The following is a 27,183-nucleotide window of genomic DNA, read 5'->3' on the forward strand; positions in this document are numbered from 1 at the left end:
TTTATTGTACTGTAATTAAGTGATTCATTATATTGTATTTAAGTTGAACGCACCACCCTTGAGTGCCGCCGATCTAAAGGCGTAAGTTCACAAAGAAAATAAATAAATAAAATGACTTTTCCATGTACACGCGAAGCCTATCAGAAATAGTAATAATAATAATTTATTGACATACACCATTATATCGGTGCACTCAGCAGGTGGTGCTTCAAACATCTTAACTAATACAAATGTAATCTTAACAAAACTAATGAAATATTAAAGGTAAAAAACAAATTAAGCAAGAAAAAAAAATCGATAAGTAAACGAATGTTTTAAGATAATAAATGGACATAGCTTATCTAGTGTTGTTACATTAAAGTAAATAAAGTAATTTTACATAGAGGTTAATAATGTGTAATGTCCTTATTTAAATAATGTGTAGTCAGTTTTTAAAATTAGGCCTATGTTTTATATAGGGTTTTATTATTTAGTAATTTTAAATAGTTTAATATCCTGTCTTTGTCTTGGGGTTTGGTAATAACATTAATGATATTGATTGTGATAATGAGGATGATAATAATAATAATAATAATAATAATAATAATAATAATAATAATAATAATAATAATAATAATAATAATAATAATAATGATAATGATGATGATGATGATGCTGATGATTATGATGATGATGATGATGATGAGGATGATGATAATAGAGTGTCTTAAAGTCTTTTATATGTCTGAAATGTTAACGTCTTTTTCCAATATAGTCTTTAATGCCGAGTAAAGAATTATCAGTATATTATTACAACCTCGTCAAAAGCAGCCCTCCCCCCACCCCCGACTTTTTTTTCTTGGATTTTCCCCATAGAACACGAAATTATCAACAAATAAATCACTAGAATGTAATTTTAGAATGATCATGGAACTATGGAAATTACGTCATTGGGAATACATTTTTTCCTTTCTATTTAAAATAATTAAAATAGTTAAGGTGCTGATAGGCCTACTTATAAAACGATGATTTTTATGGTAGGCTATCTCTTGAAAATCCGTTATCCCGCCGACCCAAAAATGACACAATGGGCGTATTCGACTGGTTGATTTCGTTGACTACGAATTTTCGTTGAGTATTATTTTCATTCGACTGGTTCGTAAAATAGAATTCATTGACAATGAAAATTAACGCAAACCAGAGTGCGTTAATCAGCGTTAAGTTATTCAAGTAACCAAAACAAGCATGGCCGATTGGTGAGTTTAGTAACAAAATTTGCGTTGATATAATTTAGATCAAATTTAAGAAAATAAAAATCATATACCCACATGAAGTCAAAAAATAATTGTAGGCTAACAGAATTCAAACCTGGATGAAAATATATTTTTTTTACGAAAAACCCATACTGTCACAAGCTGATGCAATCTTGATTACACAGCGTGTATACAACCATTTTGTTTTGTCGAGTATTTGCAAGTTTTCTATTTCGTAGGATTTTATCGCGCGCTGCGCAGTGGGCGTGGTTCAACGAAGAACAATTATTCGAATACGGCCAATGGAACATGAACAGCGCCATCAACAGGTTTTGCTCACACTCGCTTTTCTTCCCCAACTCAGCTCTTAACTCTTCGCTATCAAAACATCATGATGGTGGACGAACCAGCTTCGCAACAAGAAGGTATTTTATGTGAAATGTTAACATATAACATTTTTCAGTAGTCGTAGTCTATAAATGAATCAATATGAAGTATACACGTACCTGATTGATTCGTCATTTATGTAATTTTATCAATACGTAACCGTTTAATTAACCTAGGAGGGGTCAGGTAGGTGTAGCATAGGCCTAGCTAGGCAGGTTATCTTAGCTAGCTGGACTGCCCATCCATAGGTGAACGTACATCATAACTAGGCCTAGGCCTAGGCCCCCTATGTGTTTATGGCTGTGCGTAGGCCCCCTTCATACATAGGCATGGCAGCAGGCTTGCTAATGCCTGGATAAGTAAGTCTAGGCATGGACGGTAACTAAACTAGCATAGTCTACAGCCTAGCCCTAGTACCAGCAGGTAGTTATGTGACAAAACATTTCAAATGCAAGGAATTTCTTTGCAAGACAGTACCATTTGAAAGAGCATTATAATTAATTAATTATTGCGACTAATTACTGCACGTGATTGCAGCAAGACCCACATGCATGACGTCAGCCTGCACCACACAAACAGATAGATTTAAGGAATTCCCATTTTCCCATTTTTATTTTCTGTCAAAAACAAGGTTTCGGTGTTCAAAACAACTAAATATTACACCCAGTTGTGGATGAATATACAAACTAACACAATAAAGTTGTTTCAGAACAAAATAAACTTATCTTTCTATGAAATAATTGCATGTTTTTTACAACCATAACTTTCGGCAATAAATTCACTCACATCGCGAAGTCGGAAAAAATTGGTTTGATGACGAGGTCAAAGCTGAGGACAATGTGAACTACCTCATCAGTGTTTTCGGGTCATAGGGAAAAAATAAATGTGACCTTTGCAGCCAAAACAATAGAGAGCTGTCCAGACAGTTGAGTTGCTGCAGAAAATGATAGTGGTGCCATGGTATCGCGCTCTCAATGGCCAATAATCACGTACCTAGTTATAACAACTACCTGGTTGCGCTGTATACTAAGGCCTACGCAGGGAATATAGGCCTATTCTCAGTGCAAAAATTTAGCTAGCTAGGCCTACTATCCTGTCTAGGCCTATTGTTCAGTAGACCTATTACAAATTTGTACATCAGAACCTAGCCTAGGCTAGCCCAGCAGGTAGGCCTCATTCACATTTTTGTTCTGAATAATTTTAATGAATAATGTTAAGATTAAGAGCTTCATTTTAAGTCAAAATTACAGTAAACGAGAAAGGTGATACCAAAATAACTATTTATCGGTACAAATGTAAGCACAAAACTACTGCAAGGCAAGTGGTTGGTGCATTGGTTGTGGCTTGGACTCCAAAACTTGAGGTCAGGGTTTCGAAACTCTCACAAGTCACTTGTGCCCTTGCTTGGGCAAGGCACTTCATTTTATCTACATTTGTCTCCCTCTACCCAGGAGTGTAAATGGCTGGTTTGCCATTGTATGTTATCCAGTGACCAGGAGTAATAACGTTCAACCCTTTGATCTTTCTTATAAATATAAGAATATAAATATTTGGGTATTATATTAGGGGAGGCAGTCCTTGAGTCTGCCCCTGATAGAAGTATGTTAGACGGCATTTCAACATGACTTACAAACTCCAGGATTTTAATACCTGTTTTCTTATTCTATTCAGAGGATATATGTAGGGTGTGTCGGGCAGGGAGTACTGCAGAACGCCCTCTATTCCATCCTTGCATTTGCACTGGCAGTATCAAGTACATCCACCAAGACTGGTAAGAATATTTATATTTATTTTAAGTTTATAGCAATATTCAGCATAGTACGGTAGCATAAAGTAAGTAGAAATACTCAATCTGTTTTCTGTTTTCCTTATTAGCCTCGTACAATGGCTTAAACACAGCAAGAAAGAATACTGTGAGCTATGTAGGCATCGCTTTATATTCACCCCAAGTAAGTGCGTTATTTATAGGCCTACATTATTTTTATGTTATAATACTTCTTCTCAGGATGACTACAAATATAACATACCTCTGTACACATACCCATATAATTCTCTGTCTTCATCCTTCTTATACACTTACTCAATGCATACAAACAAGTTTGACACACACTCAACAGACATTTTATAATACAGGGCCGGCGGAACGTTTTTCAAAAGTTTTTCACCAAAAACCCCAAGAGGAAGGGAGGTTTGGGGGTCTTCCCAGGGAAAATTTTGATTCCTAGATGGCGGGAAATGAGGTTTCCCAATTTTGAGCTACAGTAGGTGTCTTTCAATGACTTAAGGACTAAAATCCTTCAAAATTCAAGGTTTTCCACCTCTTGAAAATGGTCAAGTAAAATTTCTCATACTTAATACAGTAATAGGCCTGTTATGTGTGTATACATATTTTAAAAAAATAAGTAGTTGCATACGTGTTCTTTTTTCCATGAATCGATAAACCCCCAAGGGGAAGGGTGGTTCAGGGTTCTCCCCCAGGACAAATTTGATTCCTAGGTGGCAGGAAATGAGCTTTCCCGACTTACGAGGTGTCTTTTAAGTTTTACAAATTCAAGGTTTTCCCTTCTTGATAACAATTCCATGAATCATTGAACCCCAAAGAGAAAGGGGATTCGGATTCTTCATGGGAATATGTTGATTTCTAAATGGCGTGAAATGAGCTTTCCTGACTAATGAAATGCTTTTTAATGACTTTAAAGTTATTCAAAATTCAAGGTTTCCCCCTTGAAAAGGGTCAGGTAAATTTTTCTCATTCTTAGTACAGTAAATAGGCCTATTATGTGTGTACCGGTATACATACGTTGCATACGTAAACTTTTTTCCATGAATCGATGAATCCCAAAAAAAAAAAAAGGGGGTCGGAGGTCCACCCCCGAGAAAATGTTGATTCCTAGATGGCAGAGAAATGAGCCGGCCATGTAATATATATCCGCTTCAGGAAGAAACGCAACGCTACTGTAGGTACAAATTATGTTTATTGACTAAAATGTAGACAACATTTAGTGTCGGTGGCGAGTCTAGTGGCCGAGTAGTGAGGCAGGTGTGCCGCTAACTACAGCCTTACCATCGGCGCTATTTCTAGTCGCTCCTCGCCTAGGGTTTAGTTGGTAGAACCAAGTCTTCCCAGATAAGGACTTCAAATTTAAAAGTCCAGTGTACACATCTGCATCCCATTGCATCTTTCAGAAGAGTAGGGGGTTACTCTGATGCTGTGGTTCATTTCAGCGCCTGTTGTTGTGGAATGATGTGAACATGTAGCTACTATAAGCGCCTCTTTACGGCCGCTAGGTACTCACGGACCACGTCAATACGCAATTCAGCACAATGATACTGCGAGTTATGGGTTATTCTCCTACCTTTATCTTCAGCCCATATTGTTACACTCAACCCCCAATTTGTTAGTTACTTCTATTTAATACCATGCCACATTAGAAATTATAATTAATAAAGTCATCATCAGTATTTTTTTTTATTGACACTTCAGGAAATTATTGACACTTCAGGAAGGTTCATTATTCTCAATTTTTCTCCATAAGATGTTCTTTACTGAAAGGTCCACTGATTAATCTCAGATAATAGTATAGTATAATGCATACTCCAAATATTGAAATGCATGCCATCGTGTTGGGCGTTCATTTCAGTACTTGGAGTATGTATTACTGTATACTTAAATGTTCTTTGCTTTAACATTCATAAATCAATAAAATCTATGTGAAATTTTGTAGGTATTCATATTTTATATTATTTATTTGTAGTTTATGCCCCTGATATGCCAGCTCGGTTGCCTGTGAAAGACATTGCTAAGGGCTTGTTAAAGAATATTGCAACTGCTGTGAAATGTTGGCTACACTACACACTTGTCACATTTGCTTGGTTAGGGGTAGTTCCAGTGGCTGCATGTAAGTATGTGGTTGTATTGAACTATTAAGTAAAATTCACAATTGATCCAAACAAAAGTGCCTTAAAGAAATCTATTTTGTCAAAAAAGTTGCCGATATTAATAATTATTAGTACCTAGCATATACCCGTGCTCCGCACAGTGTTGATATAGTGGGCGATGTACTGTTGAATGTTACGGGAAGTTGAGGGGGCAATCGTTGTGGACGTTATGGTCACCATGTCATTATTTTTCTAAAGGACGTCTTTGTATTTAATGTTTTGAGTGTCTCTGCTGAATAGTCCTTGTGAGGAATTATTGTGCAGTTTAATCAAGTGTGGATCAAGAATTTTTTAAAGGGGAAGGGGGTGGGCAGAACAGTTTCAGAATAAATAACCAAGTAGCACATAACATTGCACTGAAATTTGAAAAAAAAATAGTGGCACCCCCCCCCACCCCTTCCATGTGTGCTCCTTCTCCCCTACTGGATTTGGGCCTGTTGTATTGATATGCAGCCTACATTGGAGTAGGGCTACCCTCTTGTACGTGAAAATACAGCATACACAGTAGGCGTAACATAGTTTGGCTTAACTTTAAAAAATTGTCATCAACCTTTTAATTGTGATCATTATTATTATTACTATACTTAAAAACCTATTCAATCATCTTTTATTTCGGACGTACATAAATTTAAACTGTGTGAATTACTATTGGCTTGATGGATTTACTACTACAATTTTTAAGTTAACATCAACATCCATACCCATATACATATATTTTTCCAATGTATTGTTGTTACTATTGTAATAATGTTTTTATAACACCTATAATTTATTCACAGGTTGTACATACAACTGCTTATTTCAAGGCTCCATTGCACCAATATTAAATTTACCTTCAGATATTTTTTCAATGTAAGTTTATGTTTGTAACTTCTTACCATTATTTGGTATATAGGCCTAGTGGAGTAAATACATATTTGCTACATTATGTAATAGTGTGGTATTAGTAAACAATTTTGACCTACATTAAATGTTAGTAATGTAATCTAAAAACAAAGTTGACTATACTTATAAAAGGCTATCTCTCTATTGAATTGATTTATTTGCATCTCTTAAAATTACAGCAAAAACACTAGTCATTAAAAAATACATAAAATACAAGAAAATACATACACACAAAAAAAAAGGACGAAATTCAAGAAATGCCGGATAGCCCATAAAGTTCCAATTGGAACTTATTTCCAATGGGGTTCGCATGATTAAAAAAGAAAATTGAATTACAAGAACAGTAAAAAACAAAAACTAACTACGAATCAAAAGTTTAGCTCAATCAAATTAAAAATTCTTTACAGATTAAAATTATTACACTAAATCCAAACCCTTGGCTCTATCAATAAAATATTTCTTTACATTCTTTTTAAAAGTTTCTAAAAATCCACTATTTTTAACAAATTTTGGCAAAGCATTCCAATTTTTAATAGCTTGATATACAAATGTGTTTTGAGCTACTGATTTAAAAGTTGGCACTTTAAAATTAAGATTACTTCCTCTAGTGTTGTAGTGATGGCAGTTTATTTAAACGATAAAAATTTGATTTCTATGTAATAAATAAGATAGTGTCAAAGTTTAGCGAATGACACTATAGACACTAAAAAGTGTAACGAAATGCATAAACTATGTCCTAACATTTTTAAGGGAAAAACTTAAATCAATTTTTTCCTTTTTCTTTCTTTTTCAAAAGAGGGGGGGTGTGGCGTTTTTTTTTTACTCTCCAAAAGGATGCTGCCGGGACCGACCCGCCCCTCCTCCCAAATCCGCACCTTGGCTACCTCATGCCTATCAGACTGGCTATCTCTATCTTTATATAAAATTTGTCAAGGATTTCCATACATAACTGCAAAATGTTTGATTATCGTTAAAAAAAAAAAAAACCACATATTTCAAGGCTACATTCTGTTTGTAGTATACATTGCAACAAAGATTGTTTTACTCTTCCATGGTTATCTTCCAGCACATATCAAATTGTGATAAGGCCACATATAACCATATGTATGTAACAATACAATGCAGTTTGCTTCCTAAGTATGTTGTAATAATAACTACTGCATTTTTCATTTAGTGTAAACTGGTTTACAATAATAGACATGAATAATAAATTACAATTCTTGTGTTTTCTCCTTTTTTTTTTCCCAATGTAAAGCTGCATTTACATCGGATCCGAAACAAAATTCGGACCACGTTCTGATGCGCAAAACGACGGCATGCCTATTCCTACATATTGAGCTGATTTTCTGATAGGTTAGGGTAGGCTTTCCGATCCGAAAATTTGGATTCGTTGTAAATGCATCTTTAGTCATCCTTTTTTTTTATCTGTTCATCTGGACCCTTTTTGAAGCCCAATTACAAATTTCAGTTGGTCTGTTAATCAACTTCACTTCTGAAAGTGCTTAAGTACATACATCATCTCAGTTCCCCACAAACATTGTTTTGATTAATCTATTAAATATTCATTAAAAAACACACATGTTAGTCCCTGGAAGAAAGGATGTCATTTAAGACAAAAGGCCAACACAGCATGTTGCTATTTCTTATACATTTAAATAACAAACCGGAAATTACACAAAACAATAATTTTAGCAGTGCAGTGAATCGATTAGTAGGCTTGTCAATACAACTGTTCTGATAAAATAGATCCGTTTTATCCATTTTTTGGTTTTCCTTTAACATTAATGTGTAGGGTTTTACAATCACAATAAAAGTAAAGTTTGTGCTTTACCAATTGCAGTTTACAAAAAAAGTAAACAAAGAATTCAGACCATTGAAACTAGCCATAAAGTGTAGTTGTACCTCTTAAAAAAAGCATGTAAAAGTTTAACAAGCAGGGGAGCAATCTTAAATATATGTATGTTTTTTTAACACCTACATGTTTTTTTCTTATTCTATCGAAAAGTACTGTATCATTGATAAACACATTAGACATATACAGTTACATTAATAAAGGATTGATTTCCTAACCACAAAAATATGAATCATTTTTTTTTTACATTCTAAAGGAAACTGGTGATATATGATAGCTGCTGAGTTTATCTAAAATAGTGAGGGAAAAACTACTAAGGAAATGAAACAGCACTGTTGTATGTGTTAAATACTTAATATTTTTATATTTAGGAATCATTATAAGATTTGACAAGAAAAAGATGTTCAATTAAAATTGTATTTTAATGATGTTCTTTCCTCTAGTGAAGCGTTAGCCAGTGATATTGTCCAAGGTTGTTTCATCGTTGGATGTACCCTCTGTGCCTTCATAAGTCTAGTCTGGTTACGAGAACAAGTGGTGAATGGAGGAGGCCCTCAGTGGCTAGAACAGCAACCTGACCTAGGTGTCCAAAATCAGCCACAGCCTCAGCAGTTGGTAGGTCATTTGTGCATATATATTAACCTCACATGATGGCTACAAATATGGGTCAACTGTAAAGTACAAACAAAATCATTGACTTGCTATAAAACAACCCTGCTAGTAGGTCCAATTTTTGCACTTGAATCTGAAGAAAAAAGGTTATTTAACCTGTTTGTAAAAAATTCTTTATTCAAGGTTGTTAATGATGAAAATGCTGCAGAGGGGGCAGCAGCAGAGGGTGAAGCAGCAGAAAATGGAGGACCAGGTAAGTAACACAAATTTACCGTAATAGTGACACAGCACTAATATAATGCTATTATCTTGTAATTATTGATTGTTGGAAAGTGGCGAGTCGATTGGCCGAGCGGTTAAGACGGGAACCGTGACTTACAGCCATAATATCGGCGCTGGTTCAAACAGCACGCTCGCCTATGGTTCCAGTGGTGGAACAAGTCTTCTCGGATAAGGACACTAAACCGTAGGTCCAGTGTACACAATTGGCTTGTGTGCACTTTAAAGAACCCAGTACATCATTCGAGAAGAGTAGGGGGTTACCCCGGTGTACTGGTCCATTTCCAGTCCCCGTCCGGTCAGATAAGTTTACGTTGCGGCTCATGTCAGGTGTCCATCCTACCTGCGAATCCTTCTACCACACTACGCAAGCTAGATCATACACACTAGCTATGTAGTGACTCGATAAGAAGAAGTTGGAAAGTGACAAACTTTATGTACTTTTAATGTATGTCCCTGTTTTTATTCCTTCAAGCTCTTTTTGTGCTTAACTAGAGAGCCACAATATAGATTTTCAAAACAAAAGTTTAATGCACTCACAACATTGCTATTACCCCAACTATATGCATCTCAAAGATAATCTCTACCTCCTTATTTATTTGTCTTATAAACCATCAGTTTTTAAACTCAGACTTAGATTTATATACATTATTACGTGATGTTATAGTAATAATACTTTTCTAATTGTTGTTTGATTACAGATGATCTGAATTGGAATGCGTTGGAATGGGATCGTGCTGCGGAAGAATTGACATGGGAGAGAATGCTGGGATTGGATGGATCCCTGATATTCTTGGAGCATGTATTCTGGGTTATCTCTTTAAATGCACTTTTTGTTTTTATGTTTGGTACGTACAATTACCGTGTCCATTAATAGGAAGCAGCTTAGCCCGGACGATTAGCTTAAAAGTCACTTAGACTAGTGAGACTTTGCTATTCTTGGGTTGTTACACTTTTTGCGTTTCAGCTAGAGGGCTGTAATGCAAGTTGCTGAAGTGCGTCTGTTTTTCAGATGTTTTCCTTTTGCATTTAGGACATTTATACTTAGTTTTGTATTTTAACGATGTGTTTATATTTTATGTTCAATTACACAGGAAAACACATTTCATGTATTTTTGTATATGATTGAATAATGAACCTTGATCCTTGATTTGTATGGCAAAGAAATGTTGTGTTGCATGCCAAAGCCCAACCGAAACTCTCAGAAAATGTAGAGTCATTGCTTTTGTTTTTATTTTTAAAAAGTCAAGGAGAAGCCCACAAATGATTGTAAGATGTTTGAAAACGTCAGCTTAACTAATGAATTTGATATCTCAGCCATGATTATTAGCCCTGTAGATTCCATTTTGCATACCAAAATTCATGGAATGAGTGGTGGTTGACAATGCACCCTAGAATTAGGCCTAGGCCTATGATATAGAAATATGTGATTATGATGGCTGAACATAGGGTTGTGGTGACGATAATGGAAATTTTACTACAATATTTGTACAAATGCAATGTTGATATAATTTGTCGCACAATCATTTACTGTGCTGTACTGTGTTTGATCTTTCAGCTTTCTTTCCATATCAGCTTGGTCAGGTCCTAATGTCACTGCTACAGTGGCATAAGGTGGTTGGTGTATCCCGCTTTGATAGTGTCTTCACAACTATCCTAGGTTACTTGGGACTCACTACAACCCTACTTATTCTTCATGTATCCTTCCAACTAGATTATTCTCATCCCATAGTTGGGTTTGATATGACATCATCATGTTCATATATGGGTTTGATATAATAATAATAATAATAATAATAATAATAATAATAATAACAATAATAATGTTATATTTATATAGTGCATATTGATCATCATGCCTATGTTGTCAAATCATACAAATTTATCTCATAAAACTAATGCTATGTAAAAATACATTAAGAGATCCCAACATATTTTGTTTTGTAAAAACTTCATGCCAATGTCCAGAAGTGCAAAACACATAATATAAACATCAATATTGTTGATGTACTTCTTTTAACTATGCTTAGCTGTTTAAAAAATCTTAGAAAGTTATATTTGTACTATATCTGTATTTATACTGGATACGATCATAATTATTATTCATAAATATTTTTATTTTTTTTATGTCAGTTGGTTACTATATTTAAATGCTTTTTAACCTTTGTTAGGATTCCTTAACTAAATTGTACTTTAGTCTATCGGTCGCGTGCTGACGTTTGAACGTAGCCGTCGTTTTGTTGGTATGTGTTACATAATGTTAAAAGTGTTCCTCTTAGTTGTCTTAGAAATTGGAGTGTTTCCATTAATCTGTGGTTGGTGGCTTGATGTTTGCTCGCTGGTAAGTACCAGTAATATTTTTTCTGCATTTATATAGCGCCCAACACAAGGTGCTTTACTTCAATGAAAACTATAAGAGAAATAGTATATAACTTCTATGTATACAAACTTGTAGACTTAACTTGTGCCAGCCTAGAAGAATTTTTGGTGTGGCAGGGATATGTCATTTGCCCATATGCTGGTGTGGTATGACATCATAATGCCCATATATAAGTACATCACACATATGAGGCAGGTTGTGGCAAAATGGCTAAGTTGTAGCAAAAATTTAAATTCTAGTTATTGGTATTTTCAGATACCTGAGTATGTGATCTTTAAAATGAGGGGTCATTCATTGAAATTGAACATTTCAAGCCTAAGTTATTGGAAAGTGAAAGTACAGCACTCTTAGAGTCAAGATAAACATGATTTTGAGTAATTGCCTTTAAAAGTTATTTGTGCATACATTGTTTAATAGAATTAACTATCTAAATAACATTAAATAAACGATTTGTTGACCACTTGCAGCACTAATACTTTGGGCCATGATTAATAAGACATTAAACTGTTGATCTATAGTGAAAAACAAATTCGGATTTTAAGGCAATTTTTTGAGCTCCCATATTTTATAACTCATTTACTCAATACTGGCTTGTGCGACAACTTACGCATTTTGCCACGACATGCCTCATATTTGTCGGAGACGCTGATAGTTTGGACATAGCTTTACTTTCAACGGATGAGGTGTTAAAGTATACTGTATATGTACTGCCCAATTTGCTACCAGGAGTAGTGTTTTGTTGAAGATGTTGCGGCCCCCCCCCCCCCAGAGCCTAGCTAAATTTTCGTAACTATTACTTTATACTGTATGTAAAGCCCTTTATTTTCACTATTACTTAATACTGTATGTAAAGCCCTTAATTTTCGCGATAAGACGATGATTGTGAAAATCACAAAATTTTGAATGATAGTTTTGTCTTCAAAAACAAAGCTATAGCTATAGATATCTTATAGCTAGCTAGGCCATTACATCACAATTTACTTCACACAGCCAGAGTGCTAGGCCTACTAGCGGTGGTGCTAGCTAAGTCTAACCCTACCTTCAATGGAATGAAAAAAATCACAGCATTGTATTTCTTCTATAATGCGGTTATTTCCCATTAGTTGATTAACTAACTATTAACTATTACTACTTTTGGTAAACATTTTGGTCAACTTATTAGGCTTACTTTGCTGCAATATTTGTATCATTTCAATTTGAAAAAAAACTTTGTGCAAGCCTGCCCTGCAGTAGCTGCAGTTGTCCTGCCTGGCCTTGGTAAGTAGCCTAAATATCAGAAAAGTAGGAGGTTGCTTGAAAAATTGAGAAAAGGGCTTTACAGTACTTCAGATATAAACAATAAATACTCTGTTGTTTTTCATACCCTGCACTGTTTTCCATTGCAGTCCCTATTCAACAGTACCCTTCATGAGCGCGAAGAAGGGTTTACTTCAGCCCCAGGCACCTACATGTTCCTGCATTGGTTAGTGGGCATGGTGTACGTCTTCTATTTTGCATCATTTGTTTTGCTACTGAGAGAGGTATGTAAAATTTGAATTTCCTTTGAAAATTTATCGTCGTTAGATTTTAGTTCTCGATTAACCTTCTTTACGAACCATTTTGTATTAACAGTGGCTGTATCCATTCAGACTTTATTACTCTTAGAAAATTATGTATATGGAGCAGTTGAAAAAACTCTGTCTAAAGTAACATTTGATTTGCCCATATTTTAGTGGGATATGCGCATAGAGTTCATGACAGTATTCACCTTATAAGTCCACCATTATTATTATTATTATGACATCATCATGTCCATATATGGGTGTGATATGACATCATCATCATGTCCATATATGGGTGTGATATGACATCATCATCATGCCAATGCTACTACTTATGGTGCTCTGCCTCTTGCTCAGACACCCAGTTTTTTTTAGATTCTGGTTTTGTGCTTTCCTCTTTTAATGTTTCATAGTTGTTACCATCTTTCATCATGGCTATTTTTTTTAATTTTTTATTTATTCATTCTGAAGTAATTATAAGTAAAATACATTCAAGGATAAAAACACAGAAAAGTACAAAAAACTTATTTCCACTGTGGTCCCTAAAAAGTATATGATTAGTCATAAATATGTATCAAATTATACAAATGTGGTCAAATTATACAAATTTGTCATATGAATCTTATACAAAATAATGTATAGCATAATTTTACTAGAATGGCCTCCATGGCCTGCTGATATTCAGTAAGTACTAAACTATATAGTAGTAACGATTAAATTCTCCCCAAATTTAGATTCTACGTCCAGGTGTGCTGTGGTTCCTACGTAACTTAAATGACCCTGACTTCAACCCAATTCAAGAGATGATACACCTACCGATCTACAATCATGTTCGTCGTTTCCTCCTGTCAGTGGTCGTGTTTGGAAGTGTAGTGTTGTTGATGCTGTGGCTACCGGTCTCACTGATTAAATTTCTCTTTCCATTATTCTTACCATATCATGTACAACTCTCAAGGTATACAACTACAGTGTTTTATTCTCTATCAATGACTTATTTTAAAAAATATTTTTCTAAATATGAAAATATAAAATATATAAAAAATATATACAAATATGTTTCATATAAGAACAATTAATCGTATGCTTACAGGTTATTATTTATCATATATCTGATTTGTTGATTGGTGACAATCATCAGTTGGACAGTGATGTCTTTTTGTTGGCAATTTCTTTTGCCAAGAAATATGGGTAATGATTTCTTAAAAAACTTTAAACAAATGTCTGCAAAATAATATCGAATATACAGCCCAGGCCCGGGATTTATCAATCTCAGCTTAACAAATGTCTTAAGTCAAGTAAGTTAAGATGTCCCTAAGTAAATATTATCAAACCATCTTAGCAAAATTTTAGCTAAAAGTCATCTTGGATGGCGCATCCGTACTTTTTAATTTTAAGAAATTTTTAAACTAAGCACTAATAAATCTGACTTAAGAAAAAAAATGGACTTAAGACTATTTTAAGCTGATTTCTAGTTTGCTGAATCTGGACCTACGTAATGACATGACAAGAGAATGCAGGGAAAAGAAACAACAGTAGGCGAGACTTTTTTTATACCATATTTAGCAAACCTGTTGTGTGCCAATAATGATGATTTTGAATTTAAAAAAAAATTATTTTTGACCAATTAGCGCACCCACTGCAATGAAAAAATGAAAATATCAGAAAAAATAAAAGATTTTCTTTATTTTTATTACACCCGCTGCTGCCTTGAAATCTCCAAATTAAGATATGTATATTTCTTCCTAATTATATAAATTTAAAGCATTTAACCATCCCATTACTATACTGTTTACATTCACTAATACAATTTTATTTTTATTTTATCCTCCATCTGGATGTTTTTAGCAAAACTATTTGCTAAATAAGAAAACAAAATTTTATATTTATTTTTTTTCCGCCCTGTTTCGACAATCTTTAGAAATATAAGTTCGCAAAACATGGTAAAAAAAGAGTTTTGCCTTAATAAGTATAATATTGATAATACATATTATAGTTTATTTTAAGAATACCAAAAGCTGTCAAATGCCCAGCCAATCAGAACACTCTTCAAAAATGATAGGATTACTGTTTGTATGTTTTTCTCAGTGATGCACCAGTAAGTGAATTATCACTGGAGCTGCTTCTATTGCAAGTTGTATTACCAGCGCTATTGGAACAAGGCCACACAAGACTGTGGCTTAAGAACTCGGTCCGAGGCTGGTGTGTGTCGGTGGCTTACCTCTTGTAAGTACTTAACTGTAAAATTTAAATATATATTATAATATATATATTATATATATTATTATATATATATTCATTGTTTTTACCATGGGGGATATAAATTTATAACAATTCTCATCCATCTTTCTTGAAATGCCACAACATGCAGTCACATTTTTTGACCTACAGTAACATCTCCCCATTACGAACCTCCAATTTACAAACTCTTGATTTTACGAACCCAATTTGCAGTGATGACGTCATGACGAACGATTGTTTATAACTACAGAAACACTTAAAGTTGTATTTAAAAGTCATCAGCTAAGAAGGAAAACATTTAGACCAATAAAGTGACATAAAACTAAGTTTAAAGCAAGAAATATCAATCGTTCTCAGCCGAGATATATTGCATTTGAGTTGTGCATGCTTGTTCAGGCATACTATACAGTAAATCTCACTTTTTGTTCATTGGGGCGCTATTTTCATGGATTCACAATCTTTATGAAGAGAATAATAACACTCATTTTGGCCATTATATGGTCATGTTTTCGTTATGAAATCACTTCAAATGAATACTTCACGGTGAGCACAGGTAATTTTGGCTTCTGTAAAGAATTATTTTGTTGCAGAAAAAAGTAAAATCCAATTCATATTTTGTGACAAAATTTTGCTCCCATGACAAGGCTTAGGCCTACCTATCCATGTACTTTGTAGCCACCACACTTTGATGCTATGAAAATTTGAACTCTTTGAATTACAAATTTTCCCATTTAGGAACTCTGTTTCGACAGAGGGTACGTAATTGGGAGATGTAACTGTATTTCAGTCAGATACTCACATAAGCATATTGGTTAGGTGCGATTTTATTACACCTCTTTTTGCAAACCGACCCTCTTCCTCCTGCAGATAATGAGGGTTTCAAATGATATGTTTATTTTGTGTTGTGCTGTGATTAGAATACAGAACCCATAGATTGGAAGGTGAATACCCTACCACCATACAAAGATTATAATCCCAGTCTGTTTCTTCAATGAGTGCCACTCACTAATACCCTTTTTCAACTTCAAGCAAAACTCTGAAACACCTGACTACAAATTCTGGAGATGCGGCTAGTGTAAACAGCAAAAAGCGTTTCTTCTATGCCAATGATTTATTTTTATGTTTTTTGGAAACAAGAACCCACCATAAACAGCTTATAACCCCATAATGTTTGAATATATATTTATATTTGGCAATTTTTTCTTACTAACAGGGATTTACGTTCATATTTGATTGGGGATGTACCTCTCGAAGACAATTCCACCCAAGAAAACACTGGAATTGTAGAAGAACATGCAGATGGTCAAGATAACCTTCCAGAAAATGAAGAGGATGAAGAAAATGTGTACCAGCTGCCAGAAGATGTCGACCAACAAGAACAGGATGACCTGTATGTTCAGTGGCCAGAAGAAGTAGCACTGCTTGAAGAGAATCTTGCGCTGGATAATAACCTCAATATTGATGCTTTTAATATAGGGATGGCAGATGACATCCACCAACAAGGACAGAATGACATATATATACAGTGGCCAGAAGACGTACCACTGCTTCCAGAGAATCTTGCACCAGATGATCACCTAAATATAGATGATTCTGATGTAGAGATGGTAGAAGATCTTGAGGAAGAGGGAGATGCTGCACTGATAGATGAGCCAGAGGCTGTTCCAATTGTAAACCACCCACCCCCTGTCATGAATGGACTGCATCCTGTGCATCAGGGATTACTAAATCAAGGACAGTCAGAGTTCCAGCCATACAAAAGGACTTCATATTTTACTCTCAAAGTATGTACATCAGGATCATCTGAATAGACACATTCCGCTAGGCTGGTCATGTGACGTATAGTTGGTATCAATTGCAAATATGCAGCGCAAGCGACACTCGGTAATAGGAAAACATGTTGCTTCTTCCAAGTGTTTGTGCTGTAAATCACATATTTGTTGTTGAATATTGTTGGTTGGAATGCCAGTAAACTATACCGAATTGATTGGAAATTGAGATTGAGTTTTGCCATAACGGTTTGCTAGCTCCAAAAAATACGGCCGCAAACATTGAGATTTTTCTAGAAATGCTAGGCCTAGTCCCCTGCATATCTACGGCCTGTTTAGGCATGCCCGAGAGTCTTCGACCCGCAACTGCGATTTTGACTTGCTATGATTTCTGGGCTAGCTTAGGTTTTACGAATGATCACATACATTCAAAAGCATACAAAGCACAATGAACGCTAAAATAAGTAATAAAAATTATTTTAAACAATCGTAGTGCCTTTCCTTGCCAGTTATTTCTCACGTTAATGGTGGGTGAATGTTTTTGAAACCATAACATTACACTTTCCTATACTTTATCACTGATCATACTGTAAATTCTCCATAGTAATACCCACTTTATGTCACATGACCGGCTGTAAATCAACATCACGGTATGTGTCTATAAAAAGATTCAATTTTTTTTTTGCATCTAATGAGACAAAGCTGTCAATAATTGTTTACTTTTTTGTTTCCTATGTTTCACTTCTGTGTTAATTTTAAACCCTAAGCTCTATCCTGACTATCAAATTTTCTTTGACAAAAAACTGTTGTATGCCAATATATAGTCATGATTTGCCCATATATAGTCATGATGTTCCTATATACGGTCATGATGTGGTGTCATCATGACCACAAACAACTGTTGTATGCCCGTATATAGTCATGATGTGCCTATATATGGTCATGATGTAGTGTCATCATGACCACCAACAACTGTTGTATGCCCATATATAGTCATGATGTGCCTATATATGGTCATGACGTGGTGTCATCATGACCATATTTAGGCATGTCACATGTTTTTGTCAAATAACATTTGATAGTTTTAATAGGGTTTAGGATCTAATCCACCATTTTATCCATATTCCCTTATCATTTTTCAACTTGTAGTCTTAATGGCATTTCCCCTTTCCACAGTCAGGTATCAGTTTTCTTTGTCTATTTTAACACCAATATCAAAACAATAGTTGATTTATTACGATCCAACACAGTTCAAATGTTTACCGTGTATAATTTATTTTTAAAGTTAGTATATCAGCATTTAAGTATGGAATTAAACTTAATGTCAGTTAAAAATTATCATCATCATAATCATCATCATCATCATAATCATTATCATCATCATTCAAGTTGCATTATTATTAGCAGTAGTCAACAACCTTTATCCTTCATTTCATTTGTGAAATTTAGCTCTTTAAAGATAAGTCATTAAGTGTAAAAAGATTTTTACTGCGTTCACTTGAATTTAATTTCTTTATCAGTTGGTGCTACTGGTTGCCCTTATGTGCATCACGCTATTCCTGGCAAGCTTTATGTGCTTGACTATTCCAGTGGCAATTGGCCGGAAGGTAATGTCCATGTATGCAGATAACATCACCATCCATGAGCTGTACACGGCAGCCTGTGGAATCTACACATGTTGGTTGGCCTGTAGGTTTGTGTCGCTCGTGTTTTCCTGGGTGCCAGAGGGATTTGGCGCCATCTTTGATAGGTTGAAGCGTTATGCACTACTGGTAAGTACAAAATACAGTTAAACAGTCTAAAGTATGTTTTGTGTCCTGTACAGATTGATGAAGTTTTGATGTATTCAATCAACCCAACTTAAACAACAAATACAGTACTGTATATTGATGATGTACACTGGCAGGGCCTAATGTAGAAGCTCAAAGCTTTTTGCATATAATCTTTTAATTGTGGATTTTGTTTTTGTGACGTAGGCAATGAAGTCATTGGTAGTTGCAGTGGTTCTTCTTGGGGTTGTACCTTTGCTTATTGGTCTCTTGTTTGAGTTGGTGGTTGTTATCCCGCTCAGAGTGCCTATGGATCAAACTCCTGTATTCTTTCTTTGGCAGGTATGTTATTATTTTAGTTTATTTTTCATGTAATAATTTTATCAGTGTAATAGACTTAAATAAATATGTTAAAAATGAATACTGATTTTAATTTTTTTTAATGGAGGCCTGATAAATTTAAGGGTTCACAGACCCTTAGTTAATTTAGTTAGTTACCTGGTAATCACTGGACTAAAATTTGTGGTTAAAACTAGAATTATTTAACTAGAAAAGTGTGCCTTTTTTAACAAAATACAAATATTTTGGACTCAATTAGAAAAATATGTATTTAAAAATGTAGCAAACCCTAGATTTAATAATAATAATATTTATTCGGCAAAGTAAAAAGTATTCATACAATATTCTTGCCAGGAGTAAGTAATAGGCATAAGCCCAAACAGTAAACTGCTCTTACTCCATCATCAAAAACAAATACAATGACAATACAATATAAATATATACAAAAAGTAAATTCAAAATAAATTGATTTAACTATAACAAAATGAAAAACATTAATAGTTATTATTATTAATATTTTGAGATCAAGTGTTTTGTGAGCTGGGCTTTAAAGTCCGAAATGGATGTACATTGTTTAATCTATATAAATATGACGTGTCCCAATTTCCTTCCTTTCTGTACATAATTATTCTAGTTGCCTTTTTTGTACCCTTTCTAGTCTATAAATATTTTGAAAAGATTTGTGACATTTTGTAATTTTGCAACACATTATTTTGGCGTTATTGTCATTAAAATATTATCATCAGTAATATTGGTTGTAACGTACCTGTTGTGTATATAATAACAGTATATTATGTTTTCTGTGTAAAACTTGCCTCCTTAGGACTGGGCACTTGGGGTACTTCATACTAAGATCCTGGGTGCTGTTACTATGATGGGACCCAACTGGTGGCTCAAGACAGCACTTGAACAGGTAAGTGGTATAAAGAGTAGAACCTCCATTTACAACCCTCTGGATTACCACATACTCTAAGACCAGATTCTGAGTGACATAATTAGTTTTTATCTTTCAACCAAATGCCACACCGCAGAGTTTAGCCCATAATCCAAATATTCAATGGAGGAACACCGTGTAACTTCTGTGTAACAGTAGCGTAGTGGAAACTCACACTTCATCTAGTTTAAGAACATTTCAATATACGAATACATCTTCATACCAAGAAGTACGTAAAGTTGACGTTTTACTGTACTCTATTTCTCTTTGTTTTTTCTAAAGCATAAAGTTAAACATTTATGCCAACGGCCAACGGCTTAAACGTCTCATCCAAAAGAGGGTGCGCTATTGTAACTTGTATTTCAGCCCTCCAGCTGAAACACAAGGAGAGGAAGTGATGGTAATTGAACCGGGGACCTACAGATCTCCACGGTTCAGCGCACACACAGTGGCTACCACCAGATTAGCCGACTGAGCTAAGCTGGAGTACGATTTTCCTGTACTGTAATTTCAAAACAAAGTGACACAAGTCGTCATTATGTTTCTCTATAGCATGAAATTTATTCATTCATTCATTATGATTAATTAATTGACTAAATATTGCCATAAGTTATGAGCAAAAGTGTTATGGCTTCTTTTTAGAGCAGTATTTAATACTGCCACTTTCTTAAGCTAATTACACATTTTAACATATAGTGACAGTACGCTGGTTTTGGGATGGCCAGCCTCATTTTACTACTAAACCTTCTAAAATTCTGAATACTGAATAAATTTGTTGGCAAAAACTTATAGTTTTATACAGTATGTATTAAATGGAAATGGTACTATTTGGACCATACTATTTTAATTTTGGCAAGGACAATTTGTCGACTTTGGGCAAGTGATGTGGCCGAGCGGTAAGGTAGGGGCATCGCTTCTCATCCATGGTCGTTTCATATATTTTGTTTGTCTTCACGAAGCTAATAATCGCCTTTCTACAGCTGCTAAATATTTACATAAAGCAAAATGATGCTGCGCATTATAGGTATAGTCTGCCTTTACTTTTACCTATCTTTGTCCTCATTATAATTTTCAATTGAAAGCTTATATCTAATGCAATAGGCAATTCTTATTTTGGTTTATACATTATTAGATTTAGGTATTTATAGGTATATGTATAAGATTTTACTGTTGACAAAACTATTGGTGAGTAAGTTGATTACGGGCTCTATCATCCCCCTCTAGAGTACTTAACTTTCAAGTTAATGTAGTGAACATATGCTGTTGTCTTTGGATGGTGAGAAATGTTTTCGTTCATATTGCCAGGTGTTACCAGTTTAGGGACAGTTTCATAATCAGTGTCAGTTTCTTTGTCATATTTTTTGCATTAAGCGCACTATAAGACTAACATTATTATTATTATTATTATTGTATTCTTCATTTCCAATGTTGGTAGAATGGCATTTCTTAACACGAGGATTGTTAACATATTTATTTATTTATTTACTAATTTCAACCATTCTGCTGACAGGATATTCAGTGGTCGTTGACGTAATTGATTACGTTGACACTTCAACAAACAAGACAGTTTTGTTAAATAGTATTATTTATGATATTAATATGGAGAAATAAGTAAATAAATAAAAAGGTTACTTTTCTATTCTATATAAATTTTTGCGGTATATGAATTGTTTATTATTGTTTAATTTGACATTTAATGTCACATCGGAGATTGTTTCATATTCATTACTCGTAGTAACCTCCAAACTCTGACCCTCTTTATTTGGTGAAACAATGTCATAATATACAACTTTTTCATCCTCTTTTGATTGAGCAACCTTTAATGATTCATAATGTTCACGGACAGTCTTTATCGGTACTTGGTACCGATCTTCCTCGGTACGTAAACTTTGATCAACAGTGGTATTGTCATTGCCAGTTTTTAATATCTTGCATTGTTTGAATTTGTAAAGGTAGAATGATCCTACAAGTGCAATGCAGAATAAAACACAGACTAAAATGATCACAATTCGATTGATATTATTTCCATCTTCTTCTCGATTGATATTATTTTCGTTTTCTTCATCACGATTATAAGCTGGAACGATCACAGTTTGCGCAACTTTTCCAATGGAATTCTCCGCTTCGCATATTATTTTCACCTCAGAATTATCTTTTATTGGTTTCGTGATTCTTAAAACGTCATTTGAAATTGTGAAACTGTCCTGTGGAATTCTAGAGTCCACTATCCAGTGTGTTACATTCACAGGAGGCCTAGCCTCTGCTGTACAGTGGAATTCCGTTGCAGATGTTTGTGTGATGTTAATCTCAGGTTTGTAGTTGACAGTGATGGGGCCTATTGAGCAGTTTCTAATCTCATCTGTTCCATTTCTCCTTGATTCAAATTCAAATATTGCTCCATGGTCTTTTTTAGTTACAATTAAATTGTGAATAATGTGAGAACCATTAAATTTAGTAGGCAAGGCTCCATTTTCTGATTTCAAAGTTGTAATGACAGTAGGATCTGAATCATTATAACATGATAATGTTAATGTTTCTCCAATAACATAGTAAGCCTCAATTATTCCACAAACTGGTGTAATAAATATCCATTTTTTTATAGTGATTCCTGAAGTTGACGATATAAGTTCGGTGTTTACATATGGGTCAAGTACGAGACACGCAACATAGTGTTTAACAGGAATTTTGATATTTTCAAATTCTGTAATTATATTAATGAGAAGTGTGAAATTCATGCCATCACCAAGGATTGTGAAACGACCAAAATTTTCAATATTTGGTATCAGAACATTTCTGTTCTTTGATATAACTTTGTGTAATTTGAAGTTTTCAAACTGAGCCCATTGGACTACGTAGTAATTTGTAATCAGATTCTTCAAAACACATGGCAGTGTAACATTCTGTCCTGTGAAAGTTCTCACCTCTACTGGTGGCTTAGTAACAAACTTAGTATAAGCGAATGTATGCGAAGATAATAAAATTAAAATAATCAGAATGTAAACACCACTATACATCTCTCCTGGAAATAATATTGGACAGCAAACTTATGAATCAAAGAAAACTACATTGAGAACAAGTAATCGAAAGTATATTATTCACAAAATGATGATATGTTCAATACTTTCAACTTCAGAAAAGGTGACAAAATAGAAGCTTTCTATTTAAAGTTCTCCTAAGTCCTCCAATAATTCTTAGTGGTTGCTTCTTATGGCATTGGGTGTAAATCTGTGGGCTATATGTCCACCAAGCATGTGTCCCATAAACTGATATATACTGTAGTTCACCAACAGTATGAATCCTCTGCCTTGCATTTATATCCCTGAGCCTACCATTAATCTACAGGTAACAAATATATACACACATCAAATTAAAATCTAATTACTCGGCTGCAAAAATTTCAGGATAAGTATAATTACCAGCTCAGGCTCACAAGTTGTGCTTTATGGCTGTAATGCAACAGACTGGTGAACGACCACTAAAAGCATGTAATTTAATAGAGAAAATTGTGTAGTCTAGCATATGCTAAAATAATATGTATTCACTTCCTTGTTTCAAATTTGTCAAATCATACCATCTGTGTTAAAACTAAAAATAGTTTATAGATTTTGATTGCTTGTATAATTTGTTTAGCTTTTAAATAAAAATTAGAATGGCAGGTGGATGTTGGAGCCTCAGATCCATGCCAAGAAACAAATGCATTGATCTGATATGTTAGAAAGATTTATGAGTAACCTTAATTTCAATTTCTTTGTCTTAGAAAAAATGATCCTTAAGTTTGTTGCCATCTCTCAAACTTAAGTTCTTGGGTTAGAATCCCACTCATTCCATTTATCGATACCCAATAACTGAAAATAATATTATTTCTATCTAGATATACCAAGATGGTTTCCGTAACCTGAATCTAACTTTTATTTCAAGAAACATGTTACTACCAGTAGTGTCATCATTACTGCTATCTTTAACTCTACCCTATGTCATAGCCATGGGGATCTTACCAGTACTTGGTAAGTGTATACAGATTGGTAGTTTATATTAAAGACATTTTCTAATGGTGCAATTATGCAAATGCATATCTAACCAACCGACCAATTAATCAATCATTAAACAATCTGTTTGTTTCTGTAGTGCTTTCTGTACGTTTGATAATCTCTTTGAGCACCAGAGATGGTAACATATTGTTTGTAAGACAGGGGGTGATTGGCTCTCCTCCTTGAGTTGGGGGTGGGGGTTTGAGTGCACTTTGTTTATTCACTTGCTCAAATATATATAAAATCCTAGATTTCTTATACAATTCTTCTTTTACATAACAGGCTTTAGTGAGGATACGCTTCACACTGTAGAAAGGAGGATATACCCAACGATGTTAGCAAGTGTCGTGTTGGTGTCTGTGTTATTTTTCCAGTTACGACAATTTAAAAGACTATATGAACATATCAAAAATGATAAGTAAGTATGACATTCATTAAGACACAATAATTTTTTTAATGCAAACTATTTTATTCCTTTTACTGTTGATTAAAATTATTACCGTTTGGGTAAACGGGTGTATGGGTAAATTGTATTTGTCAGCTGAAACCTTGAGTTCTGTAACAGTTAACTAATAATAATAACATCCTAGGAATAGAAAACACGTAATGTAATGTAATGAAATGAAAGTGTTGTACATAAACTAAAATTGAAAAGGACCAAAAAGTAAAAAAAAAATCCCATTTTGACAAATCCTTCAAGTTCAGCTGTATTTTATTTATTATTTATACTGAGTGTACATAGGTATGTACCTATAATAATAACACATTATACAGGGTTTCAATCTCTTGCTGCGCATTTCACTTGTGTCCTTACGCAAGACACTTTATCTGCATTGCTTCTCCACCCAGGAGTATAAGTAGGTACCTGGTAGAGTAAAATGGCAAAACGCGGTGATGTAGCTAACACATCATTATGGAATACTCCCCCAGGGAGCTTGAGTTTGTGCTCCATATGTGTTTAATCCAATGACCTGGGTAATGATAATGTGAAGCACATAGAGAGCTTAACAATATGTGCTATGCAAGTCTATGATTATTATTATTATTATTGTTATGAAAAGCCATCTATCTTCACATCATTACCCCTGCCAGTGGATTAAACACCTATGGAACACAATCTCAACTCTCCAGGGGAATATAAGGAACTTTATAGGGAGGGCCCTAGGATTTAAAAGCAAGAATTTAAATCACCAACCTGCAGCACCACTAAATATACTAGATACAGTACATTCAAAAGATATTCTCACTTTAATTGCAACCATCAACTGTTGCAATGACAGTAAGTGATTCTTACTTTAGAAATTTCTCCATCATGTTCATTTTTCTATTATTATTATTATTATTATTATTATTATTATTATTGTTATTATTATTACTATTTTATTATTATTATTTCTCATACGTTTTTGTATCTATGTTTATTTTTTTCAATACATCAATGCAGTTAGGTAAGGCTGGTGTTCCCCTTTCTCTGACATATTTTTAAAGAAATTAATTCCATGTATTTTTTTAAATTATAATTTTCAGATATTTAGTAGGACAACAGCTTGTGAACTATGAACACAAAAAAATGACAGAAAGTTCTACTCAGACAACAACAACATAGTAAAAATAGCAGATGTTAAAGTGAAGAACTAAGCCTTGTGTGAGCAAACGACAACATCGCCTTGCAGCCTATGTAGATTCTGCTATCAGACGGATTTTGCTAACAAAACGTGTCAAAATTTCTAGCAGACGACACAGTTACAGCAAAGAGGAGAAATGTACAAAATATAGGAAAAAATGGTTTAACATCTGGGTGGAGTCTATGTTTATGTAGCTATTGGAAAGCTAAGCCAAAGAAATAGGAATTAGTACAGTAAATCATTAAATAATATACTGTACAATCAATTCTTATAACATTAATGCTACATTTAAATGTTTCCATGGTGATATGCATGACATGATGTAAAACTATTAGGTGCTGCTTAATTTTTTTCATATAAATCATTATTTTCAGTATATAGGCTATAAGTATCATAATCATCTTCCGCTAGTATCAATATGATTTCATAAATCGATACTCAATCATTATTTTTGGTATTTAATTTCCTTATGCAAGATATGAAATTTTATGTTTAAAAGTGTCCTTGGTTCAAATATAGCGAAATGTTTCCCTAGCAAGTGTTTCTGGAAAGACTTGTTTTGAAAATGTACCCATGGGCTATAACTTGGATTATAAACTCTAATCGAAAGAGTAAATTAATTGTATATACTTTGCATGAAGTTACAGTATATTCAGACATGTATATCTACAGGTGCAAATTTGTACATTGTACATCTTCTACTACTCAAGTTGTAGTTCGGAAGCAATTGCTCTGTTCCAAGCTCTCATCAATGATTCATTCTGTGATGTCAACCAACTTCACCATGTGTCCATGCATATTGGTGAAATTTGAAAACCACTCTTCTATTATTAAGTTGCTAAATGTGTTTTAGCTGTACTGTTTTTGGTTGCTAAGTTAATTCTCTGCCGAATTTCAGTACAGGTTTCCCTCCAATTAAAGACCACTTTTGGGACCGATGTTTCTATGGTCTTTAGCAGCTCTGGTCTCTAATTAGAATAATAAAAATAAAAAACATTTGTTAATTTGGGACCACAGAAAAGTGGTCTTTAATTGGAGGTGGTCTTAATTGGAAGGGGTCTTTAATTAGATGGAGACCTGTATAAGGAATGTTATTCTCTACAAAGGAAACCTCTTGCATACTTTTTTTACTGCTTCGTTGAGATTTTTTGCAGTCTCTGCATGGTTCTCTTTATTAAGCATGAGCACCACATCGAAGTGTATACCAAATATAACTTACTTCCTTTCAAGAGATTCGCTTTTTTTTTGTTGCTAGCATACAGTATATTGTACACTGTTATTATGCTATTATTATGCAGTGTGTATGGTAGCCGTCTGATCGTGGATGATGAAGGGATATTATCAGCATTGGTGTCAGTATTTTTCCGATACAGG

The 27,183-nt window shown here is 34.2% G+C and overlaps 1 protein-coding gene across 1 annotated transcript; it reads left to right on the forward strand.

Annotated features, from left to right (window-relative positions):
- The first annotated feature begins 1,574 nt into the window (after positions 1-1,574).
- LOC117117129 (E3 ubiquitin-protein ligase MARCH6-like) lies at positions 1,575-27,080 on the forward strand. Its single transcript, XM_033261337.1, has 20 exons — positions 1,575-1,657; positions 3,291-3,390; positions 3,495-3,568; positions 5,375-5,518; positions 6,338-6,410; positions 8,739-8,910; positions 9,091-9,160; positions 9,888-10,034; positions 10,745-10,884; positions 11,384-11,527; positions 12,952-13,086; positions 13,842-14,062; positions 15,193-15,330; positions 16,559-17,129; positions 18,635-18,886; positions 19,091-19,225; positions 20,046-20,135; positions 24,028-24,160; positions 24,467-24,602; positions 25,712-27,080. Exons 1-20 carry the CDS (start codon positions 1,624-1,626, stop codon positions 25,788-25,790), a joined length of 2,988 nt encoding a protein of 995 aa, XP_033117228.1. The 5' UTR covers positions 1,575-1,623; the 3' UTR covers positions 25,791-27,080.
- Positions 27,081-27,183: the final 103 nt, after the last annotated feature.

This window comes from Anneissia japonica, unplaced genomic scaffold (assembly GCF_011630105.1).
Source record: "Anneissia japonica isolate Jap-2015-1 unplaced genomic scaffold, ASM1163010v1 scaffold287835_len3118868_cov185, whole genome shotgun sequence".
Taxonomy (NCBI): Eukaryota; Metazoa; Echinodermata; class Crinoidea; order Comatulida; family Comatulidae; genus Anneissia; species Anneissia japonica.